Source organism: Aethalodelphis obliquidens, unplaced genomic scaffold, assembly GCF_003676395.1.
Source record: "Aethalodelphis obliquidens isolate GAN/ISIS:26980383/991018 unplaced genomic scaffold, ASM367639v1 scaffold21, whole genome shotgun sequence".
Taxonomy (NCBI): Eukaryota; Metazoa; Chordata; class Mammalia; order Artiodactyla; family Delphinidae; genus Aethalodelphis; species Aethalodelphis obliquidens.
Window position 1 is genome coordinate 25,100,609 of NW_020837965.1, and position 21,197 is coordinate 25,121,805.

Sequence of the window (21,197 nt, forward strand, 5' to 3'; positions counted from 1 at the left end):
TCCCGGCTGAGGGCACGACCACGCCATCATCTCTGCGATGCCAGCCCCAGGCCAACACCCAAACTGACCTGGAATTCCAGCACTCACCGTCCACCGACCAGAGTCCCACCAAGACAGGGCTGGTGTGGCCTTCAGAACAGCTGAGCGCTGCAGGTGCTGAATGAATGAATGAACGGACACGCCACCCCGCACGCCCTCGGCAGGACTCTGCGTGGACCCCTCTACCAGCCTCCTCACCACGGCTGAGAACAGAGGTTCCTACCACAGGACTAACTCGTGCAAACACACTTCGCTTAGTACTTGGCACACAGTAGGGACTTGATGAAAGTTCTAAAGCAACCCTGCATCCCTCTCCCTCTGTCTGCAGGCAGAGCAGCCAGTGCAGCTGTGACTCTGCTCCTGAGAAATAACTTAGAACAGATCTTCCACAGTCCCTCTCAGTAACTGTATTTCCTGCATGTTGAAGAGCTTCACGGTAAGACGCTCCTGTCCCAGATGAACCCGCCCGCCCTACCAGGAACACCCCCAGGCCGGGAAGGGAGGCAAGATACGGCCCCTGATTCAGAGGGACCCCCACCCTGCCCCTCTGCCCAAAGGCCTGCCCAGCAGGCCAGCTGACAGGCAAATGGCGGGGGGGGAGTTTCAGAGTCATAGAAGGGAGTTACATACCCCTGCAGCCACCCCCCAACCCAGGGGCCCGCAGAAGCTTCTGGAAAGAGGCAAATATCAGAGGCAGGAAGCCTGCCTGCCAGACTCCTCTCTGTCTCTGCCTCTCTCGATGGCTCTCTCAAACCTACTATCTGTCTCTCTCCCTGAGACCCCTTGACCCCCCCAGCCCTAGGCTGGAAGTTCCTTTACAATTCACTGGGACCATCCCCATCGTATAGGTGAGAACAAGAGGCCCCTGGGAGCGGGAGCGTACCCCAGGTCACGCACAGGTCGGTGTCCAAGCAGGAAGCGGGGCCATTCCCTGAAGGACTCGCCAAGTGCATCCGTGAGCCCACGTGCCATTCGGACCACGGGACACGGGTCCTCCGAGAAGGGTGCTGCATCTCCCTCCCTGTCGCTGACGCTGGCCAGTCCTCCAGCCTCATATGGCTGTGGCAGGGGAGGGGTGAGGGGGGACCTGAGACCCTATGGAAATGCGTCTTCCCTCGAGACCGGGCTTGAGTCAGACAGGCTGGGTCTGGTCCAGCTTCGGCACCGACTCCTACATGACCTTGGGCCAGGCGCCAGGAGGGCAGGGTGAGGGTGCGACCAGCTCCAGTCCTGGCTCCATCCCCGTGGCAGAGGGTCCTGCATACCTCCTGGTGCCCCGAGCTTCCCCGGTAGCTCTGCAGGCCCTCACCCCCGCGTGGGTGCTCTGCCGGGACCTCCCTGAGCCAGCAGGATGTGAGCAGACACAGAAACAGCAGCGGCTTCAAACGATCTCGTGCATCAGGGCCGCTTCCTTTCTGTGCCTCTCTGTCATCCCCATGGGATCGGGCCCGGGTGAGCCTGCTGGAGGACAAGGGACCCATGGAGCAGAGCATCCCAGCCTGGGCCATCCTAGGTCAGCTGACACCGGCCGACACCCAGGCACACCAGGGAGCCCGCCAAGATCAGCAGGGCACCCTGAGCCCCTGAAACCCACAGCATGTGAGAAGCCGTGCTCGCTGCTGTGTGGTTGTTACCCAGCATCTCATGGCAGCGGAGGGCCAACAGAGCCTAGCTCACCAGGAATGCCGCCTGCTCTGAGACGCACCGTCACGTGCCCTCAAGCAACTGAAGCTTAGAGAGGCTGAGGGCTTGCTCGAGGTCACCCTGGGAGTGGGTGCAAGTCCAGAAGCTCTCCTGGGCCCACCATGCGCTGGCCTGGCAGACAGCTGAGTCAGTCCCAGTTTGCGCTCGGGAAGCCCTAGGTCAGTGAGGGGACACGGGGAAGCACAGCTCTCTGTACTTCAGGGTGTAAGGAGAAGGGGCAGTTGTGGAAGGATGAGATCAGCTTCTGCAGCTGGAGAATGAGGTGGCAGGGAGGGTCTTCTTGGTCCACTCTGGCTGCACGGTCACCGCCACCACCACCCCCATTCACAGCCCATGAAACCCTGTGACACCACCAGTGCCGGTGAATTTCACCCTTTCAGAGCTGAGCTGCCGCCAACCCCTTCCATCCGATCCGTCAGACACTGGCAAAGGAAAAGCAGCCCTATACAGACAGCTGCCACGTGCCGGGCGCACCACGTCCACGCCCTCCTGAGCTCTCCACAAACCCACAAGCAGAGGGTACTAGCACCCTCCTTCAGAGATGAGCAACTGCAGCACAGAGAGGGTCAGGATCGCACCCAAGGCCACACAGCCTATAGGAGGCGGAGTTGGGATTTGAATCAAGTCTGTGAGGTTCCAAAGGTCAAGAGCGACCCCTCAGATGGAAAGGCCGGTCCTTACGGGACGGCCTTGGCCAATGGACATCCACACCCTGCCACAGCCCAAAGGCCCTGGAAACGCCATCCTCAGAGAAGTGTTTGCGCTGGCTCGGGGCCAGCAGCCCAGCACTCGGCCCGCTCTGCGCGGGGTTAGCTGGCTTCTCCGCCAATGGCAAGGCACCGTGGAGTTTATCCCTCCCGCCACGTTCCCTCTGCTTGTCAGCAACCACCTGTCCCCACACAGTGTGAAATTCCAAAAGCAAAGCTTTATTATGCCCGTGATGCTGAGCTCGACCCTCTGCCCACCCACCCCCACCCCCGCCCAGTGCTGGACTCTTCTCCTGAGACCTGCAGACACCTCCAACTCAGTGTGTCCTCAAAGACCACAGCTGACCTCCTCTCCCCAGGGCTCCCATCAAACTCAGAGGCCACACATCCCCTCCTCCCAGCCTCCCCCCGCCCAGTTCCCCTCCCTCCTCGGGTAGGCCCCTTCTGTCCCCAGAGTACACTGATTGGACATCTCCTGTTAATCACTGAGTGTGAGTTTTGGAGTCAGACATTAGCTATGTGTTCCTAGGTAAAGCACCTCTCTGAGCCTCAGTTTTCTCATCTATAAAATGGGAGGAATAAAAGTTCCCACCTCATGAAAAGGTGGGGTTGAATGATCTGCCCATTTCATAGATGATGAGAGGAAGCACAGAGAGTTCAGGCAACTTGCCCAAGGTCACACCCCTTGGCCACGGTAGAGTGACACGGAGGCTGCTGTGACACGCAGAGCCACACAGACCCTGCTTTCCCTGAGCCTTTGCGTCTCCCACCAGCTCCTGGAGGTCTCGCTGAAGACAAGGGGCCTTTGCCACGAGCACACCTACCCCTCCCAGGGACCTGGCTGGGCTGGGAGGCTCCTGGAGGGCAGACACCATGCCTAACTCCCTGTGCACCCAGACCCCTCTGGGAGCCTGGCATGGACCAGGGCTTGGACTGGGGGCAGGGGGCGGGGCCCCAACACAGTTCAGGAGGGCACTCTCACCACGAGACAGCCGGGTCCGTGGCGAGCCATCCCTGGGGAGCACACTGCTACCCTCGCCGCTTCACTGGCTGTCTCTGAGCCCTCAGCAATGCCGGGCAAGGGTTCCCGTCTGCTCTGAGCTCCTCCACGCTGGCAGCCACGGGCCTCATGGCATTTCATTTGCACACAGCCCTGGGGTGTCTGCACCACGGTGATCCCCGGATTCAGAGACCCAGGCTGGCTCGCCTCCGAAGCTGTATTGCCGGGATGCCGACCAGCACGGCCACACCCACAGGCGCACATTTCGGGCAGCTGGACCGTCGCTTTTGTCTTCTGGACATTGGGAGTCAGAGCCAATTGGGTTCAACCACCAGGATATTCAAGGCAGAATCTGTGGTGGGTCCATGGCCCGTGTGGAGGATGCTGAGGCTGCACTGCGTCCCCAGTGGGGAGCGGGTCCTTCCCCTCGTTTGCACGTTTTCTTCTCACCTGTGGCACCCGGGCTATTCCATGGCTTCCTGCAAGAGGCTTGAAGTGCACTTCAGAACAAGGCCGGGTGGAAACAGACACACACGCACACGCGTGCACAGCGGGCCCTGCCCGGCGTCGGTAACATGAATACAGCACAGCCACAACGTCAGGCTCACCTCTCAGTCGAGGAAACTGAGACCTGGAGAAGCAAAGCGATTTGGGGGCCAGTCTGCTGGCTGGTTGCACCCCACCTTTTTCCAGAAAGGGTAAGAGATGGACAGGACAGACTGACCCCAAAGACGGCTCTCCAGCCAGCTTTAGGGCTCAGAGCAGGGTCTGCCCGTCACACGAGTGGCCAAGCCTCCCACCGCCCCTCTAGCCCCAGGCAGGTCCCACAGCCACGGCCTCCCACACGGGCCCTTGGGCAAGGAGTCGGCCCAGCCTCCGCAGGGTCTGGCCGAACCCTAGGCAGCGTGGAGGATGCTCAGTTGGGTCTGAGCTCAGGGCAGAACAAGTCAGAGCCAGGCCGGGTTTGAGAGTTAAGGATGGGCCACAATGTGAGGTCCCAGGGCTGCGGCAGGAACGGGGCAGGTGAAAGATGGGCTGGGAGCAGGTACTGAGGACCTGAGGCCACAGGCACCTTCTGGCCTCAAGTGGGGGTCTCATCAGCCCCAGAGCGGCATGCAGGGGCAGGGCCCAGAGGACTTCCTAGAACCTTCTGGAACCTTCTGGAATTGTGGAGGAAGAGCACAGGAAGGCATTGGAAAGCAGCCATCCGACCCCCTTGCAGTGCAGATGAGGCCAGAGGGAGGGACAGGACACAGCCAGGTCACCAGCAGGTAGCCAGGGCCTCACCTCAAGGCCTTCCCCTCTCTTCGACCGGGAGCCCCGGGCCTCCCCCAGTCCTGGGATGCTGCCAACAGACCTGCTCCATCCAAGCTCTGGGGCCCCAGCAAGCTCTCCGGCCCTGGGTCCCAGGCTGCCAACCACCCCAGGGCCCCACCGTCAGCTCCCGGGAGGGTGCCCGGCCGGGGTGTGTCACGTGAAGAGGGATGGAGACCCTCTGTGTCAAGGACACCTCTAAGGCCAGACCGCTGAGGCCGCAGCCACCAACCCACCTGCAGGGCGTCCACCCTTCATCCGAGCCAAGCTGGAGTCCAGAGAGGTTGGGTCAGAGGGGAGGTCTGGAAAGAAGAAATCACTCTTGAAGCAAAAGAAAGGGTGAGCACATTTGGGGGACGGCCCGGGTACCCGTGGGAGGACCTGCTTATCCCAGGAAGGGAAACCGATGGGCCAGCGGCCGGGGAACGGGTGGATTCAGCAGACAGCACGCCTGCAGGGGACCTCCCGGGGACTGCCTGCCCGTGGCCCCAGTCCGCACTCTGCCCAGCCGCAGACACGCCCTACCTCGCTCACAGCTGCCTGCCAGCGCGCAAAAGGGCAGGATAAAATATCTTGAAGTTCGCCTGAAACGAGTTTTCAATTAGCCCACGCTGCACGCAGGTACTCATTTCACAAAGGTTTATTGGGCTCCTCCGGGGTGCTGGGTGCAGGTTAGTCACTGCGGAGGATCCCAGCAGGGCCTGAGTAGCAGCCGACACAGAAATCAGTGGTGAAACATGCCCGGGCTGAGGACGTGGCTGTGACGAAGGGAGAGGGCACAGGAAGGCGAGGAGGGAGGGCTCAGCTCCCCCAGTGGGGACGGGGCAGGCTGGACCCAGGTGGAGGTGAAGGCAGAGGAAGAGGAAAAATGGGTGTCGCCAGGGGAGGGAGGAGGGTAGAGGCAACAGCGTGAAGGGAGGCTCAGAGGCAGGACAGGGCCTGGGATCTCCCAGAGCATCAGGAGGCCAGTGGAGGGGGCAGGGGAGACAGCGAGTCAGTAGCCAAGGAGGGCTGGGGCCCAGAAGCCAGGTCACTATGACGCTGGGCAAGGACACAGCCAGGACACAGCCGTCACTCTGCGACCCTCTTCGGCAGGTGTGCCGGCGGCTGCCCCTTCTCCTCCCTAGAGCTCCAGGAGGCCCTCTGCAGGGTGGCCGGACCCGCCCCATGGTAAGTCTCAGCGTCAGCCTCCCTGGCGCTGGGAGCTGCTCTACCCATAGGGAGACGGAGGCCGTGCCCACCGCACTCCCACCCACCAAGCCCCACACGGGGCAGTGTGGCAGAGGGGTCGGAGACAAGCCTTCCCTGTGTGGGTACCCAGCCCCCGGAGTACGGTCTGGGAAGAGGGGAGGCCCTCCCCACCCCGCCCCGGATGTTCCAGGGCCCCAGCTGCCTGCCCCTCCCCCTAGCCCGTGTCCAAGTTGCTCCTGGACACCAAATGGACCCAGTCCAACTTGTCTTTCCCTTTCTTTCCCCTGCCCGCCCCCTGCTGGAGCTGCTGGAGGGCAGGCAGGAAGGAGGCCAGTCTGCCCAGCCCAGTGGCATGGGCACAGCCCCAGCTCCAACTCTGGTCCCCCTGGGCCTGAGGCTCAGTGCTCCCAGAGTCCCAGGTGGGACTTGGCCTTGGGCCAGGACAGGTCAGGGCAGGATGGGCAGCTGGTAGGAAGGGCCCTGGGGAGGTGGGGAAGGGGGCAGGGGCTGCCTGGGAGGACAGAGGGAGGGAGGAATGGGGCGGAGGCACAGAGCACTGGAGTGAGTCACCACACCAGGGTCTGTGTCCCAAAGGCCAGTGTCACCTGGACCTTGGGCCTGTCCTCACCTGCACTAGCGTCTGTGGGAGCCAGATGGTCCTGAGCACCTTGTCCGATGTCCTGGAATCCCAAGGTGTGAGGTGTAGCCTGCCAGCCCAAGGAACAGAAGCACATCCACCGGCACAGCTGACAGCCCTGAGGGCAAAGCACTGCTGTCCTGAGCCTCCCTGGGGCCAGAGGGCTTGTGGGTTGGTGGTCTCGCTGGATGCCGACAGAGGGTCCAGAGGGACCAGTCTTGCCTCTGCGCCAGCCCACGTCTTCCCCACGCACCACCACCACCGCTACATCCCAGGCAGCTCCGAAGGCTCTCCCAGCCCATGGTGGCTTTTTAATTTTCTGAGGCTAAATGTGGAAAGGGGGTAGGGGGGACTGCCCCATGCCCCTAGCCCAGTTCCTGTGTGGGTAGGGGCAGGGCACAGGTCCGAGACTGGCACCCCGAAGAAATCAAGGAAGCAGGGCTGGAGGGTCTGTGCAACAAAAGTTGGGACTTCCTCGGCCCCTGCCCGGGAAGGGGCAACCTCGGGCCCCCAGAACGCCTCTCAGAGACCAGCCAAGTAGAAGACTTCTCTCCCTATTCCCCCCACCTCCCCCGCAAAAAATAAGGCAAGGAACCGATTCGCCAACTCAGAGGTGCCCTGCGGGGGTGGGGAGCAGGCGGGGGGACGCCACCCCCCCAGCCAGGTTTGGATCGGGGAGAATTCCCTAACCCACCTGAAGACGCCCCCTTACCCACGGTGGTGAGGGGCGGTGCGGGGCCGCTGAGAAGAGCGGGGAGGAGGCTGCCTTTCCTCCGGTGGGAAGTTCCCCGGCTGCGCAGCCCCCAACGCCGCCACCCCAGGCAGCGGAGAAATCGCCTGGCTGGAGGAAAGAGCAAAGGGTCTACCTTCACGCCCCGGCCTTCCTTCCACTCGGGTCTCGACCTGCTAGAGCCACGGTCCCAGGTGGGAGCTCGCGGGTCAGAGGGTCCCGCCAAGGCCGCGAAAACCGGAGGAGAGGACCTCTGCCCAAGATGGGCATCTCCCCCCGCGCCCGCTGGGGCCCGGTGAGTCCTAGGTTGGGGGCTCCTTGCCCCGAGGTTGACTCCTCCGGACTTGTGTCCTCGCCGCCGCCGCCGAGAGCGGTGCCCTCGCCGGATACGGCCCAGCGAGCTCCCACCTCCGCCCGGGGCGCGAGCGCTGTCTCCGTCCCGGGAAGAAGTTAGGCGGCCGGTCCCCGGGGCGGGTGGCGCACGGGACGCAGGCGGCAGTGGCGCCGGACTCGGGCTCAGCCACCGCCGCCCCAGACGAGTCCCCGCGACCGCGAGGGCGTCCCGGGAGGCTCGACTCCCCAGGGGTCCAAATCGCTCGCGACCGAGTCCAGGCCTCGCCCCGGGGGGCAAGGCGGGCCGAGGGTCGGCGGGCCTGGCTCCCGGCTTCGGGGACCCCAGGTCAAGGTACTCCCCGCCCCGCCGCCCCAAGTCGCCGACCCCGCGCCGCGCGCAGCGAGTCATCAGCAGATCTCGGACACGGCGGCAGGGCCGACCCCGGCCCCACGGAGTTGGGGAGTTGCCCCGCACCCTAAAAGCCTCCACACACATTCCCCGTTGAGAGTACGCACTTCCCGCGTCCCGGCGCCTCCGCGGTGAGTCGAGCCGCAGCGCTCCGGGTCAGCGAAGGTGGCTCAGCGCGGGCGCTCCAGTCTCGACGTTCCCGGGGCAGAGAGCAACGTCCGGGGACGCACGGGACGGGTGCGCCCGGCGGCCGGGTTTGCGCCGGGCGAGACGAGCGGCAAGAGGGGAGCGCTCCGGCGTTCAGGCAACAGCTACCCCTAGTGGGAGAGCCGCCCGGGGCCGCCGCCGCCCCGCGCCCGCCGCCCAGCGCCCCGCGCCCGCCGCATCCCGCGCCCGGAGCGCTCCCGACTCAGCTGGGGCGCAGGGACGGTGCTGCCTTCCCCGGCCCTCTGCGTCTCCGGCGCCAGGCGGTAACGGGCCCGCCGGCCCTGCCCTCCGCACCTCCCCGCCGGGCCCCGGAGGCCGCTGACCCGAGAACTGCGGCGCCGAGCCGGGGCGCGATGGGACGGGGCGGGCGCGGCCGGGGCGGCGCTCGGCGGCCTCGGGCGGCTGCGGGGGTCGCAGAGCGCGGTGTGCGTGGCGGGGCGATGCGGGGGGCGGCCGTGTGCGAAGCGCGAGTGTGAGCGCGCGCGGGAGGCGGGCGGGCTCCGGGAGGCGAGCGGCACCCGCGGGCGAACGCGGCAGGCGGCGGGGGCCCAAAGTTGCCTCCTCGCGGGCCCGCGTCCCTGGCGGGGCGGGAGCCAGGGCCGGCGAAGCGGCGGCCGCGGACCCGGCCTCCCGCGGCACCTGGGCAGCGGCCCCGCACGAGCAGCAGCGGCGGGGGCGGCGTTGGCGGCGGCGCGCGGGAAGCGAACCGGAGCTCCGGCGCAGCGCGGCGGCCGCCGGGGAGCTCGGCTCAGGTGCGCGGCGAGGGGAGCGCGGGCCGGAGCTGGGCCGCCGGGACCGGGACGGCGCGGCGCTCGCGCTCGCCGGAGGAGCTCCGCCGCGGACCGGGTCCCAGCTTCAGCTGCCCGTCCCGGGCGCCCGCTGAGGTCCGGGTTACCCGCCCCCGCGAGCGGGCTTCGGGGCCCGGCCCCGCCCCCGCCGGCCCCCGGCCGGGCCGCCCCGCCCTCCGGCCGCCGGTGCCAGCGCTCGGCCCGCGATTTCTAAGGCACTGGCCGCGCCGCCGGGCGATCCCTCCGGGCTCCAGTTGCAAGGGGGCGGACCCGGGCCGGAGGTGGAGTCTCCCGCCAATTGAAGCCTCGGCTATAAATTGAGCTCCCCGCAGAGCCCAAGGCCAGATGCCTCGCCAAGCCACCCCGCGTTTGGTGGTGGGGGAAGGTAGAGGGTCCCAGGGAGCACTGGGGGGCGCCGCCACCATGCTCCGCTCCCTGCTGCTTCACTCCCTGAGGCTCTGCGCCCAGACCGCCTCGTGCCTCGTGCTCTTCCCGCGCTTCCTCGGCACGGCCTTCATGCTCTGGCTGCTCGACTTCCTGTGCATCCGCAAGCATTTACTGGGCCGCCGACGCCGGGGTCAGCCCCAAACTGAAGTGGAGCTCAACAGCGATGGCGAGGAGATGCCCCCCGACGACCCGCCTATCTGCGTGTCCGACGACAACCGCCTGTGCACCCTGGCGTCGCTGAGGGCAGTGTGGCACGGCCAGAAGTTGGATTTCTTCAAGCAGGCACACGAAGGCGGTCCAGCGCCCAACTCCGAGGTGGTCCTGCCCGACGGCTTCCAGAACCAGCACATCCTCGACTACGCCCGAGGAAACCGCCCGCTGGTGCTCAATTTCGGTAGCTGCACCTGACCACCGTTCATGGCGCGGATGAGCGCCTTCCAGCGCCTGGTCACCAAGTATCAGCGCGACGTCGACTTCCTCATCATCTACATTGAGGAAGCGCACCCCTCGGACGGCTGGGTCACCACGGACTCTCCCTACAGCATCCCGCAGCACCGCAGCCTGGAGGACCGGGTCAGCGCAGCGCGGGTACTGCAGCAAGGTGCTCCCGAATGCTCTCTCGTCCTCGACACCATGGCCAACTCTAGCAGCTCCGCCTACGGCGCCTACTTCGAGCGCCTCTATGTAATCCAGAGTGGCACCATTATGTACCAGGGCGGCCGTGGCCCTGATGGCTACCAGGTCTCCGAGCTGCGCACCTGGCTGGAGTGCTACGATGAGCAGCTGCATGGCCCTCAGACCCGTCGAGTGTAAACAGCCAATGGACAATTGACTGAACTTGGCGGGCCATGCCTTCGAGCCTTCGAAGCCCACGTGCAAACGCACCCAAACAAAGGCAGGCTTGGTGAGGGCCCAGTGACAAAGCTGTGCTGAGCCATGGATCTGAGGCTGAGTCTGCGCTCTCGGCCAAGCCACCTGAAGACTCTCCTCCGCCCCCCCCCCCAGACTCTGCCTTTGTGACTGCCCTTGCCTGTACTTGCCTGGCTCGCTCTAAACCCCCTTCTGAGCGCGGAGGCAGCGCCACCCTTGCCTGTGTGCCCCTGGACTTGTCCTCGCAGCGGCCCCTGCCACGCGATCTCACACGCCCTCCTCAGAAGAGAATAGCCAGTGTGCCTTTAGCCAGGCGCAGTGGCCCCGCGCGAAGAGACTGGCTGCGCCCGCGCGCCCTGAGCGCAGCTGGGTTCCAGCAGCGCGAGCCGCTCGCCTTAGTTGCCTGGCACCCACACCTGTCGCGCACGGGGAAGGGATGCCCTGCTGCTTTTGTGTCTGTTTCTTGTCCCCGAGCTGGGGGAGGAGGTTTGGGGTGGGGAGGGGTAGGCAGGGTTATTTCCCCTCCCTTTATTTTCGGTGCTCACGAGCCCCGCTGCTGATGACGAACTGTCTCTAACTGGTCTTGACCACGAGCTGGTTCTGAATTGCAGGAGGCTCGCAGTAGCGCCTAAAACGAGAGGGGAAAGTGCTCTGGGTTTCCATGTGGAAACCGCGTCGACGGGGTGGGAGAGGGAGGTTGGGGAACTGCTTCGGGACAGAGGAAAACGGCTTGGGAGGCATTGGCGAGGTTCGCAGCGCCCCAGGGAGAAGGAAGGGGCTGGGGCTCCTGGCACACGGGGTTTGAGTGGTGGAGTCTGGGGGAGAGAGGTGGGGGAAGAGCCTGGGAACCCCGAACGAGGGGTCTCCCAGGCAAAGCTGCCGACTGCGGGGCCAGAAGACGGGGGGCCCCTGATCCGAAGGCCATTTAGTGAGTGTTTTACTGGAAATATTCCCTGTATATAAACTTCTTTTTACACTACAATAATAAAGGCTTGAAGTAAATTGCTTTCGGGTTGCCTTTGGTCCCTTTATTTTTTCTTCCCTCTGAATAGCGGTAATAATTAAACACAAATCTCTCCCTCGCGTCCCTATAGTGACCCTGGGGGGAAGGGTGGAGAGAAGGAGCCTACGCTAGCGGGGGCGCTGGAGGGGAAGGAAGAAGGAAAGGGGTCCGTGGCGGTGCCCGGGAGGCGCACAGGCACGCACGCACCCGCGGTGGGGAACGTGAGGTCGCGAGGAGAGCTAAAGAAGTCGAGCCCGGCTGGGTCCTGGAAGGAGGCGGGAGAGGCAGCGGGGCCCGCACTTGCCACCGCGCGCGCGCACACACGCACGCAGTTACAGCTGACCCTGCAGCCTCCCATCTAACTTCCCCCAGCGACAGTCGATGGGGGGAGGGGACGGTGTGGGGGAGGGCCGGGGGACTTTGGACCAGGTAGGTCTGGGCTCACGCCCACCGCGGGCACCTCTGTGCACCTGGATCCTCCCTAACCCCCTTCTAGCACCTCCCTACTCCCTCGCGCCCTTCTCGAACCTACAAGATTGTCTCCCCCACCCCCCAATCTCCGCCTGGCTGCTGGGGTCCCCGGGAGGCGCTACTAGAATAGCGCAAGGTGGCGGAGGGAGGGGCGACGGGGGAGGGAGAGCGGGCCTGCAGCGCCATCGCTCTAGCAGCAGCTCCTACTGCGGGGCAGGGGTGGCGCCGAGTGCGCCCCCTGCCCAGGACACACCCTCCTGTTGCCCCTCCGCCGCTTCCCCAAGTTCAAGCCAAACCTCGTCACCACCCCCAACGCGCTCGGGTCTGGGAAGCTGAGGAGAGCGTGGTGGCTGAGCTGAGGGAGACCAGAAAGAGAGGGATGGTGGTGGCCGGGACCGGGGCTGGGAGAGGAGGGCGTCGTGGCTTTGGGCACGGACCTCCGCCCGCTGCCCAGGCCAGGCGCTCTGTCGCAGTACCCGCTCTCACTATCTCCCCTGTTGCTCCCCAGGTGAGGAAGACTCCGGGAGAGCGAGATTAGCTCGGCCCCCCTCCCTCTGCTTATTGACCCCTTGAGCAGAAAAGTGGGTCGGGGGAGACAGAGAAAGGAGCGCTGAGGAGGGAGTCCGTGGACCGTGAGTCGGGGTAGGCGAGCAGCCGAACCTCCCCGGCCAGAGAACCCAGGACCATCCCAGTCCCGGGAAGGGGCGGGGGGCGGTGTCGGTGAGCGCCTGGGTGTGAGCGCTCGCGCTTGAAGCTGGGGCGTGGGGTAGTGGGGGCCTGCGGGGATGAGTCTCCAGCAGGCTGGATGGAGGAGAAAGGCCCCTGCTCCACCAACGCCGCCTCCAATTTCCCGCCCAGCCCCCATGCCGCTCCTCCGTGAAACTTTTTGGAACTGACACCCTGAGCTGGGGATTTTTTTTTTTTTTTTTTTGCTTTAAAAGTATTTAAATTGAAAAAAAAATTACTTTTAAGAAAAAATTGGCACAGATGGTATTTCTGCGTCTCCTCCCATCCCCCTCCTCCCGCGCGCTTCTTCTCACCCCAAAACCCCCAAGAAGAATACTGAGCAAGCGGCGGGGAAGCGGCCGGTCGCCGGGGAGGACCCGCCGAGAGCACTTGCGCGCGCCGCCCGGCGGTGGGGGTGGGGGTGGGGGCGCTTGGTGGCCGGGAGGAAGCGGAGGGAAGCCCGGGACGGCGGGGCGCCGCCGCGGGGTTCCCACTGCGTGCTTGGGCAGCTCCTCGACCCGGTCCTCCACTTGGGAGTCTAGTTGGACGCGCTGAGCGCCCTGCCCTCCCCGTGGAGGCTGCGCCCCCTGAGCCTCCTCGGGCTTCCCGGACCGAAACTCGGAGCGCTCGGCGCCGGGACCTGCGGCTCCTGCCGCAGCCTGCGCGGCCCGGTGCGCTCACCGCTCCAGGGGCGCCCCGGCCACCCCTCTCTTCTTTCTCTTCTCCGGCCTCTGTCTCCCTTCCTCGCCTTCATCAGTCCGTTGCCTTCTCGCTCTTCCTTTTCCCTCCTTTTCTTGTTTCTTTCTCTCCTTTCTTTTTCCCCCTTTAAAACCTCCCCTTCTTACAAAAAGAATGCACGCTCATTGCCGAAAACACAGAAAAGTCCCAAGAAAATAAAATCAACCTAAGGTAACCTCCTGGTGTGTGCACTTTCTCACTTGCCTCTCGCGTTCAAGAGCGGGATTATCCTTTTACAGGCTGGCATTAACTTTTGACTCCCTGGCACCCCTCTTTCCGTGCACCCCTCCCCTCTTTCCATGTCTGTAAATAAGTATTGAATGACGCCAGGCCACGTCTTGGGCCAGAGGGCCAGAGATGGCTCCATGGGCGCCCCAGGTGGGAGGGATGCTTCGTTGTTACAAACATTCTTCGAACTGTGCCCACGGCTCTACACACTTTCACCCCGCTAGCACATTTCTTAAAGTGAAATTGCTAGACACATGCACATCTATAAGATGCCTGTTTTGCCACATTTTGCTAAATTGCCTTCTAGAAAATCTATTTGATTTTCTTGTTTTGTATTTTCCCGGTGCGCTCTCTCTCTTCCTTATTTTTAAGTGAAAAATGTGAAGATAAGACATAAATGCATTTTCAATATTAAATTTTAAATACAGAAGAACATAGAGCAGAAAGTGCAAGGCTTGCTTAGATCAGGAGTTTTCAAACTGCATGTCAAGTCCCAGCGGTGGGTCAAAAACAACTTATCAGATCAAGTCAAGCATTTTGAAGAACTGAAATGGAGTCAGTACCATATAAACACCAAGGTACATGTCACCTAAGGTAACTATGGTTTCCTGAAACTTTTGTTTTAACTGTGTGTGTGTGTGTGTGTGCGCGCACGTGTGCACACACACACAAGCAATGTGGCTGATGTGAAATGTATTTCTCCCGAGGGACTAAAAATGTTTGGAAATGTTTGAAAGCCACCACCAACTGTCCCCAGTCTTTCCATCTCCCGACAGCCCCTGTGAACTGTTTTGTGTGTTTCCTTCCAGACTCTACTTCACCGATTGACAACCCTATCCAAGCACATTCTCAGATCTAGTTTCCGTCATTCTGTCATCAGGATCGTGCTGCAGAGTGTTTGACGATCCCCCACACCGGCCCCACACACTTTTCATGCCGTTCCCTATCCCGGCATCCTCTGCCTTTCCATACATCTAGTCTCAGCAGGTCTGTGCCTGCAGGATAACTTGTGCCAGGCACCATGTAGATGTCTGAGTGCCCCCCACCCCCAGAAGGAACTCATCTCTGCCCTCAAGGAACGCTCAGAGCAATGGGCAGGAGGGGGTGAGAAAGCCGTCATTCTTATCATTACCGTTGCCAGCATCCTCATCAGTAGTATTTTCAAGGTCCATGTCCGCTTAGCACACGGTTTAGCCTTAAGCAGGGAGAGGGGCATGAAAGGAGTTCCTAGAGAAGGTCTTATTTACCGCTTGAAGACACAAGTGCCCCCTCCAGGCAGACGGTGAAGGAAGGGCATCCTTTGCAGAGGGTACTGCCAGTGCAAAGCCACGGAGGCCTAAAAGGGCAAGTTGTGTTCAGAAAACAATACCTGAAGGAAATCAACTGTGGGGTACAGGGCTAGTTAGGTAACCAAGAGGTCCACGGCCTCCTATTTATAGTATCCAGACATCCATCCGCAGAGAAGTAACATTTCCAGCTGTGGGACTACCCACACGTGCTGTAGTAGGAAGTGACATCTGAGTGTCGATCTAGGGGCCAGGCACTGGGCAGAGTGCTTGATCAGAATTATTTGATATGGTCATCCTCACGTCCCTCTTAGATGAGTACGATCATTAGCCCCATTTCAAGGATGAAGAAACTGAGACTTGGCGTGGTTGGAGTGAGCTGGGCCAAGGGGTTATGGGCTGAATTGTGTCCACCCCCAAAAGTCGTATGTCGAAGTCCTAACCCCTAGCCCCTCAGAATGTGACCTTATTTGGAGACAGGATCTTTGAAGAGGTAATAAGTTAGTATGAGGGCATTGGGGTGGGCCCTAATCCAATCTGGCTGGTGTCCTTAAAAGAAGAGATTAAGACACAGACACACTCAGAGGGATGACCGTGTGAGGACACAGGGAGAAGACGGCCATCTACGAGCCCAGGAGAGAGCCCTCAGGAGAAACCAACTCTGCTGACACCTTGATCTCAGACTCACAGCCTCCAGAATGGTGAGCATAAACTCCTGTTGTTTAAGTCACGCAGTCTGTGGGACTTTGTGACAGCAGCCCTACAAAGTGAAATACAAGATCATGGACTAGAAAACAGCTCTGACCACAGGCCTCTCTGCCCCTAGTGTCCGGGGTTTAACATCAGGCTGCACAGAGTCCCTCTCACAGTGGCTAAATGATCAAAAGGACCTTGAGTCTCCCCCATGCAGACCGTTTGCTCCCTCTGTGGTCACGTGAAAACGCAGCTCATAGGACAGTGGGTCTGATTTGGGCAGAGAGTGTGCGTGCTCGTTTTTAATATCTGCAAAGAAACACACACATGCAGCTCTGGAAAAATCTATCCCAAGGAATCCACAGTAGCTGTCTCCGTGTGGGTGGGATTCTGAGTGTTTTCTTACTTTCTTCTTGTTGCTTGTCTGTAGCTTGTGATTTTTCTGTAGTGAACGTGTATTGCTCTTATGACAGAAAAATAAGACTAAAAACAGAAAAAACAATGGCTGTAGCAAGTAGAAACCCAGATATCAGGGCAGAGAGAGGTTCTGGCTGGAGATAGGGAGCTCTGGACCAGACCCAGGGGTAGAAGGTGGGCGTTGGGTGGGGTGGCGCTGAGATAAGAGACACTGGAAAGGGAGGAAGGGGATAAGGCTGCTAAACAAAGTACAGGACATCAGTTAAATCTGAATTTCAGATAAACAACAAAAATTTTTTTAGTATAGGTATATCCCAAATATTGCATAGATATACTTTTACTAAAACAAAATTATTCATTGTTTATCTGAAATGCAAATTTAACTGGACATCCTGACTTGTTTTTTTTCTTAATGTGACAGTCCTAAGGGGGGAGGTGACAATAATGCAATCTCTCAGGCCCAGGCAGGGCCAGCCTCAGAGCTCAAAGGACCAGAGGTGGGAAAGGTAAAGCCGTGGTCTCTAAGATCTTGAGCTCCATCTTCCAGAGGCAGCTGGGCCTCTGTGGCCAGAGAGAGGCCCCCAGACTCCCCAGGGACTGTACCTGGCGACTTGGAGCCCAGGAAGAAAGGGCCGTCAGTTCAGCCAGTTGTGTCATTTGCGGGGCCCAGTGCAAAAGGCAATGCAGAGCCCCTTGTACAAAAAGCAGGGGGCAAGGGGCCAGTAAAAGTACAAAATATAACGCATGTTCCTTTCTTTCCTGGTACCTCAACTTGTGGTGTTTATCTGTTACTTAACATCATTATCAATAAAGAAAAATTCGCATTTTGGTTGGTGTATTAGGCTGGGTTCTCCAGAGAAACAGAGCCAACGGGAGAGAGAGGGAGAGAGATTTACGATAAGGAATTGCCTCATGTGATTATGGAGGCTGACAAGTCCAAGATTTGCCGTGGGCAACCCAGAGGCCTGGAGGGCCGTTCACATAAGTTCTAGTCCAAGTCCGAAGGCCCAAGACCCAGGAGAGCTGATGGAATAAGTCCCAGTCTGAGTCTGAGTCTGAAGGCAGAAGAAGACTGATGTCCCAGCCCCAAGACAGTCAGGCAGAAAGAGCGAATTCTCCCTCCCTCCCTTTTATCCTGGTCAGGCCCTCAACTGATTGGACGAGGCCCACCCACACTGAGAGAGCAATCTGCTTTCCTTAGTCTCCTCAGATTCCAATGTTAACCTCATCCAGAAACACCCCACAGACAGCAGAATCATGTTTGACCAAACGACTGGACACCCCACAGCCCAGTCAAGTTGACTCATAACGTTGACCATCTCAGATTATTAGCATGAATTTTGCCATTCATCTTTCCAGTTTTAAACGCAAGTAGAAGAGCATTTAGTCCATAGCGTGGAATCACTGAAATGACACGATTTGTATTTTGTAGCTCATACCTGCCCCTGTATTTCATCCTCACCAGCACAGTGGAAATACTGTGCAAACCTGACTCAGCTGCTTCCATCTCACTTCATGGTGCACGTTTTAAGGACACACTGCTGCTGAGGAAGACAGGATGGAAGGGGAAGGAGCTATGGGCTGCCCGATTGCCCCCCTCCTCCGTGCCATCATGTTCAGGGTAAGTGATCGACTGCTTCCAAACACACCTACACACCTCTGACTCACTCTGAGCCCTGCTTAACACCCTGCTGTTGCAGGGCTCCTGGCATCCTCTGCTCACCGCATCACGAATGCCACACGGCCACTTGGCGGCAGGGAACCGGGAGGCGCTATCACCTCTGCTCCATGCGTGCTCCTGTGTCGCATCCAACTTCACTTACAAAACACAGTGCAAAGACAAGAAGTATTAAGAATTTCAATTTGCATCATTTTTAAGATTCCACATATAAGTGATGTCATATGATATGTCTTTTTCTGTCTTACTTCGCTTAGCATGATAATCTCCAGGTCCATCCACGTGGCTGCAAATGGCATTATTTCATTCATTTTTATGGCTGAGTAATATTCCATTGTAATATTCCACATCTTTATCCATTCTCTGTTGATGGACACTTAGGTTGCTTCCATGTCCTGGCTATTGTAAATAGTGCTGCTGTGAACAGTGGGGTGCATGTACCTTTTTGAATTAGAGTTTTCATCGTTTTCATCTTTTCTGCATGCATGCCCAGGAGTGGGATTGCTGGATGTTATGGTAGCTCTATTTTTAGTCTTTTAAGGAACCTCCATACTGTTCTCCATAGTGGCTGTACCAATTTACATTCCCGCCAACAGTGCAGGAGGGTTCCCTTCTCTCCCACCCTCTCCAGCGTTTGTTATTTGTAGACTTGTTGACGATGGCCATTCTGACCTGTGTGAGGTGATGCCTCATTGTAGGTACCACTTATTTACAAAACAGAAACAGACCCACAGATGTAGAAAACAAACTTATGGTTACCAAAGGGGAAGTGGGGGAGGGATAAATTAGGAGTTTGGGATTAACAGAGACTCACTACTATATATAAACTAGCTAAACAACAAGGACCTACTGTATAGATCAGGTAACTATATTCAATATCCTGTAATATCCTGTAATGAAAGAATCTGAATATATATATATACATATATACATATATATTCAGTTATACATATATATATATATATATATATATATATATATATATATATAACAGAATCCCTTTGCTGTATACCAGAAACTAACACACATTGTAAATCACCTATACTTCAATTTATATAAAAGAATTTCAAGTCGGTGACCACAGAGTGCTGAATCCAGCATGGGCCCTTTAAGCAAGGGGCGGCCTGTACGGCTGCCCAGGAGGCACACTTGGGAATCCGACCCCTGCAGTCAGACCACCTGGGCCAGCCTTCTCATCACACCCGGCCGGGCCTGCACGCACCCCCCACACTCACACAGACACACCAGCCGGAGGTGCCAGGAGTAGGGTTGATTTCTGGGTTATGGTTGCTCCCAGTTCACCGGGCAGGAGAGTGGAGCTGGGTGACGTTAGGTAACATGCCCGGGATACACGCTGCTGGCCTCCAAAGCCATGTCCCTGGCTCTTCCTGCTGTCCAGGGGGACAACCCCTGCTGGGCGTTTGCTCGCCCTGGGCCGGGCGCCGCGAAGATGGCAGGTGGACGCTCGCCGTCACAGTGTGCCAGGACCCTGCTGGCCCAGGGAGGCCAAGGCTTGAGGCAGAGCCGGGGTGGGTAGGGGGAGGTGTGAGGCAGAGGGCGGAACGCGTGCAAAGGCCAGGAGAAGGCACAGCCCGCCATTCAGCCAGAGATGCAGTGCAGGTGTGTGAGGACGTGCCACGTACCTCCACTCTCCAGACCCTCAGTGTGCCCCCAACACCCACCAGGCCTGCATGAGGCACAGGACAGGCCTGGTCCCAGGCTCGCAGAGCAATCAGGCTAGTTGGAGAAACAGAAACCAACAATGGAGAAAGCCCGGGAGGTGGGAAACCCAAGGCAGGAGGCCGAGCAGGGCCGCCCAGAGGAGATGTACCGTGAAGGACTGGGAACTCAGGTGGGAGTCCAGGGCCTCGGGGATGCAAAGAACGACACGTGCAGAGCGTTGGCGGCAAGAACACTCCGGCAGGTTTGGGCAGCAGCAGGAAAGCCCATGAGGCCAGCAAGGGGCAGGCAGGGGTCAAAGTGGGGCTGGAAGGTCCTTCGTAGCGCTGACGCTTTAGCCTGAAGGCCCTGGGGAGAGGCAGGAAAGTGCTATGCGGTGAGCAGTTGGGCTGTGGGACAAGCCTCTGTCCAGCTCCTGGGCTCGGGGCTGCTGTCTTTGGAAAAAGATCCTGGCACTGCCAGGGTAAGAGAATAGAGCAGCTTACAGGTGATAACAAAAAAGTAAGGCAGCGGCCCAGGATGGATAAGGACCGCAGAGCCCAGAGAGAGGCTGGTGCCCCTGGGGGGACACCGCACACAAGGCAGGGGTGTCGGCAGTCAGTGCCCCACCCGTGACCAATGAGGAGGAAACTACACTGTATCCCTGTCCCACACCTACAGGAAAATAAGTTGCCAGTGGGCTAAAGATCTGAGTATGGAAATCAAACAGTTACAACTTTTGGAAGAACGTGCCTCTGTCGTAATGAGCTACCACCTCGCCCCCATTAGCATGGCTACTATTTTTAAAAAAGAAGAAAGTAACAAGTATTGGTAAGGGTGTAGTGAAATTGGAATCCTTGTGCTCTGCTGGTGGAAATGTAAAATGGTGCAGCCACTGTGGGAAACAGCATGGCACATCCCCAAAAAATTACATGTAAAATTATCATTTGATCCAGCAATTCCACTTCTGGGTACACATTCAAAAGAATTGAAAGCAGACTCTTAAAGAGATATTTATACACCCACGTTCACAGCAGCATTATTCACAGTAGCCAAAAGGTGGAGACAACCCAAGTGTCCGTGGATGGAGGAATGGATAAACAAGACGTGATCTACACTAAAATGGAATGTTACTCAGCCTTAAGAAGGAAGGACATTCTGACACAGGGCACAACCTGGAAGAACCTTGAGGTCGTTATGCTGAGTGAAATAAGTCAGTGACAAAAGGACAAACATTTATGATTCCACTCATATGAGGTCCCTAAAGGGGTCAGATTCATAGGGACAGAAATTTAAATGGTGGGTGTCAGGGGCTGGGGGAGGGGAGGAATAGAAGTTGTATTTTAACGAGTACAGTTTTAGTTGTGCAAGATGAAGAGTTCTGAGGGTGAATGGTGGGGATGCTTGCACATCAATGGGATGGAACTTAATGCCACTGAATTATGCACTCGAAAATGGTTTAAAATGGTAAATTTTATGTTATGTGTATTTTACCACAATTTTTAAATATATATTTTTTGTATAGATACATACGGGTTTTTGTTTTTTTTTTTAAGAATATCTTTAGGGCTTCCCTGGTGGCGCAGCGGTTGAGAGTCCGCCTGCCGATGCAGGGGACATGGGTTCGTGCCCCGATCTGCAAGGATCCCGTGTGCCGCGGAGCGGCTGGGCCCGTGAGCCATGGCCACTGAGCCTGTGCGTCCGGAGCCTGTGCTCCGCAATGAGAGAGGCCACAACAGTGAGAGGCCCGCGTACCGCAAAAAAAAAAGAATATCTTTATGTTCTAAGGATAGGGGAGATTTTCCTATTTAAGAAAGATAAATAAACATAAAGGAAATATCACCCTGTGGAAAAATTAAAAAATATTCTCTGTAACCAAAGATGCTGTGAAAAAAGTTGGCGCTTGTCCTGGCGTTTACGCT

The 21,197-nt window shown here is 58.7% G+C and overlaps 2 protein-coding genes across 2 annotated transcripts; one reads left to right on the forward strand and one right to left on the reverse strand.

Moving 5' to 3' along the window:
* Positions 1 to 6,173: 6,173 nt before the first annotated feature.
* On the reverse strand, positions 6,174 to 8,152 carry LOC113627665 (translation initiation factor IF-2-like). The gene is made up of 2 exons (XM_027120583.1): positions 7,305 to 8,152; positions 6,174 to 6,710 (listed from the first exon to the last, which is right to left on the reverse strand). Exons 1-2 carry the CDS (start codon positions 8,149 to 8,151, stop codon positions 6,589 to 6,591), a joined length of 969 nt encoding a protein of 322 aa, XP_026976384.1. The 5' UTR covers position 8,152; the 3' UTR covers positions 6,174 to 6,588.
* Positions 8,153 to 9,404: 1,252 nt separating this feature from the next.
* Positions 9,405 to 10,491, forward strand: DIO3 (iodothyronine deiodinase 3). The gene has a single exon (XM_027120854.1). It carries the CDS (start codon positions 9,405 to 9,407, stop codon positions 10,317 to 10,319), a length of 915 nt encoding a protein of 304 aa, XP_026976655.1. The 3' UTR covers positions 10,320 to 10,491.
* The last annotated feature ends 10,706 nt before the right edge of the window (positions 10,492 to 21,197 follow it).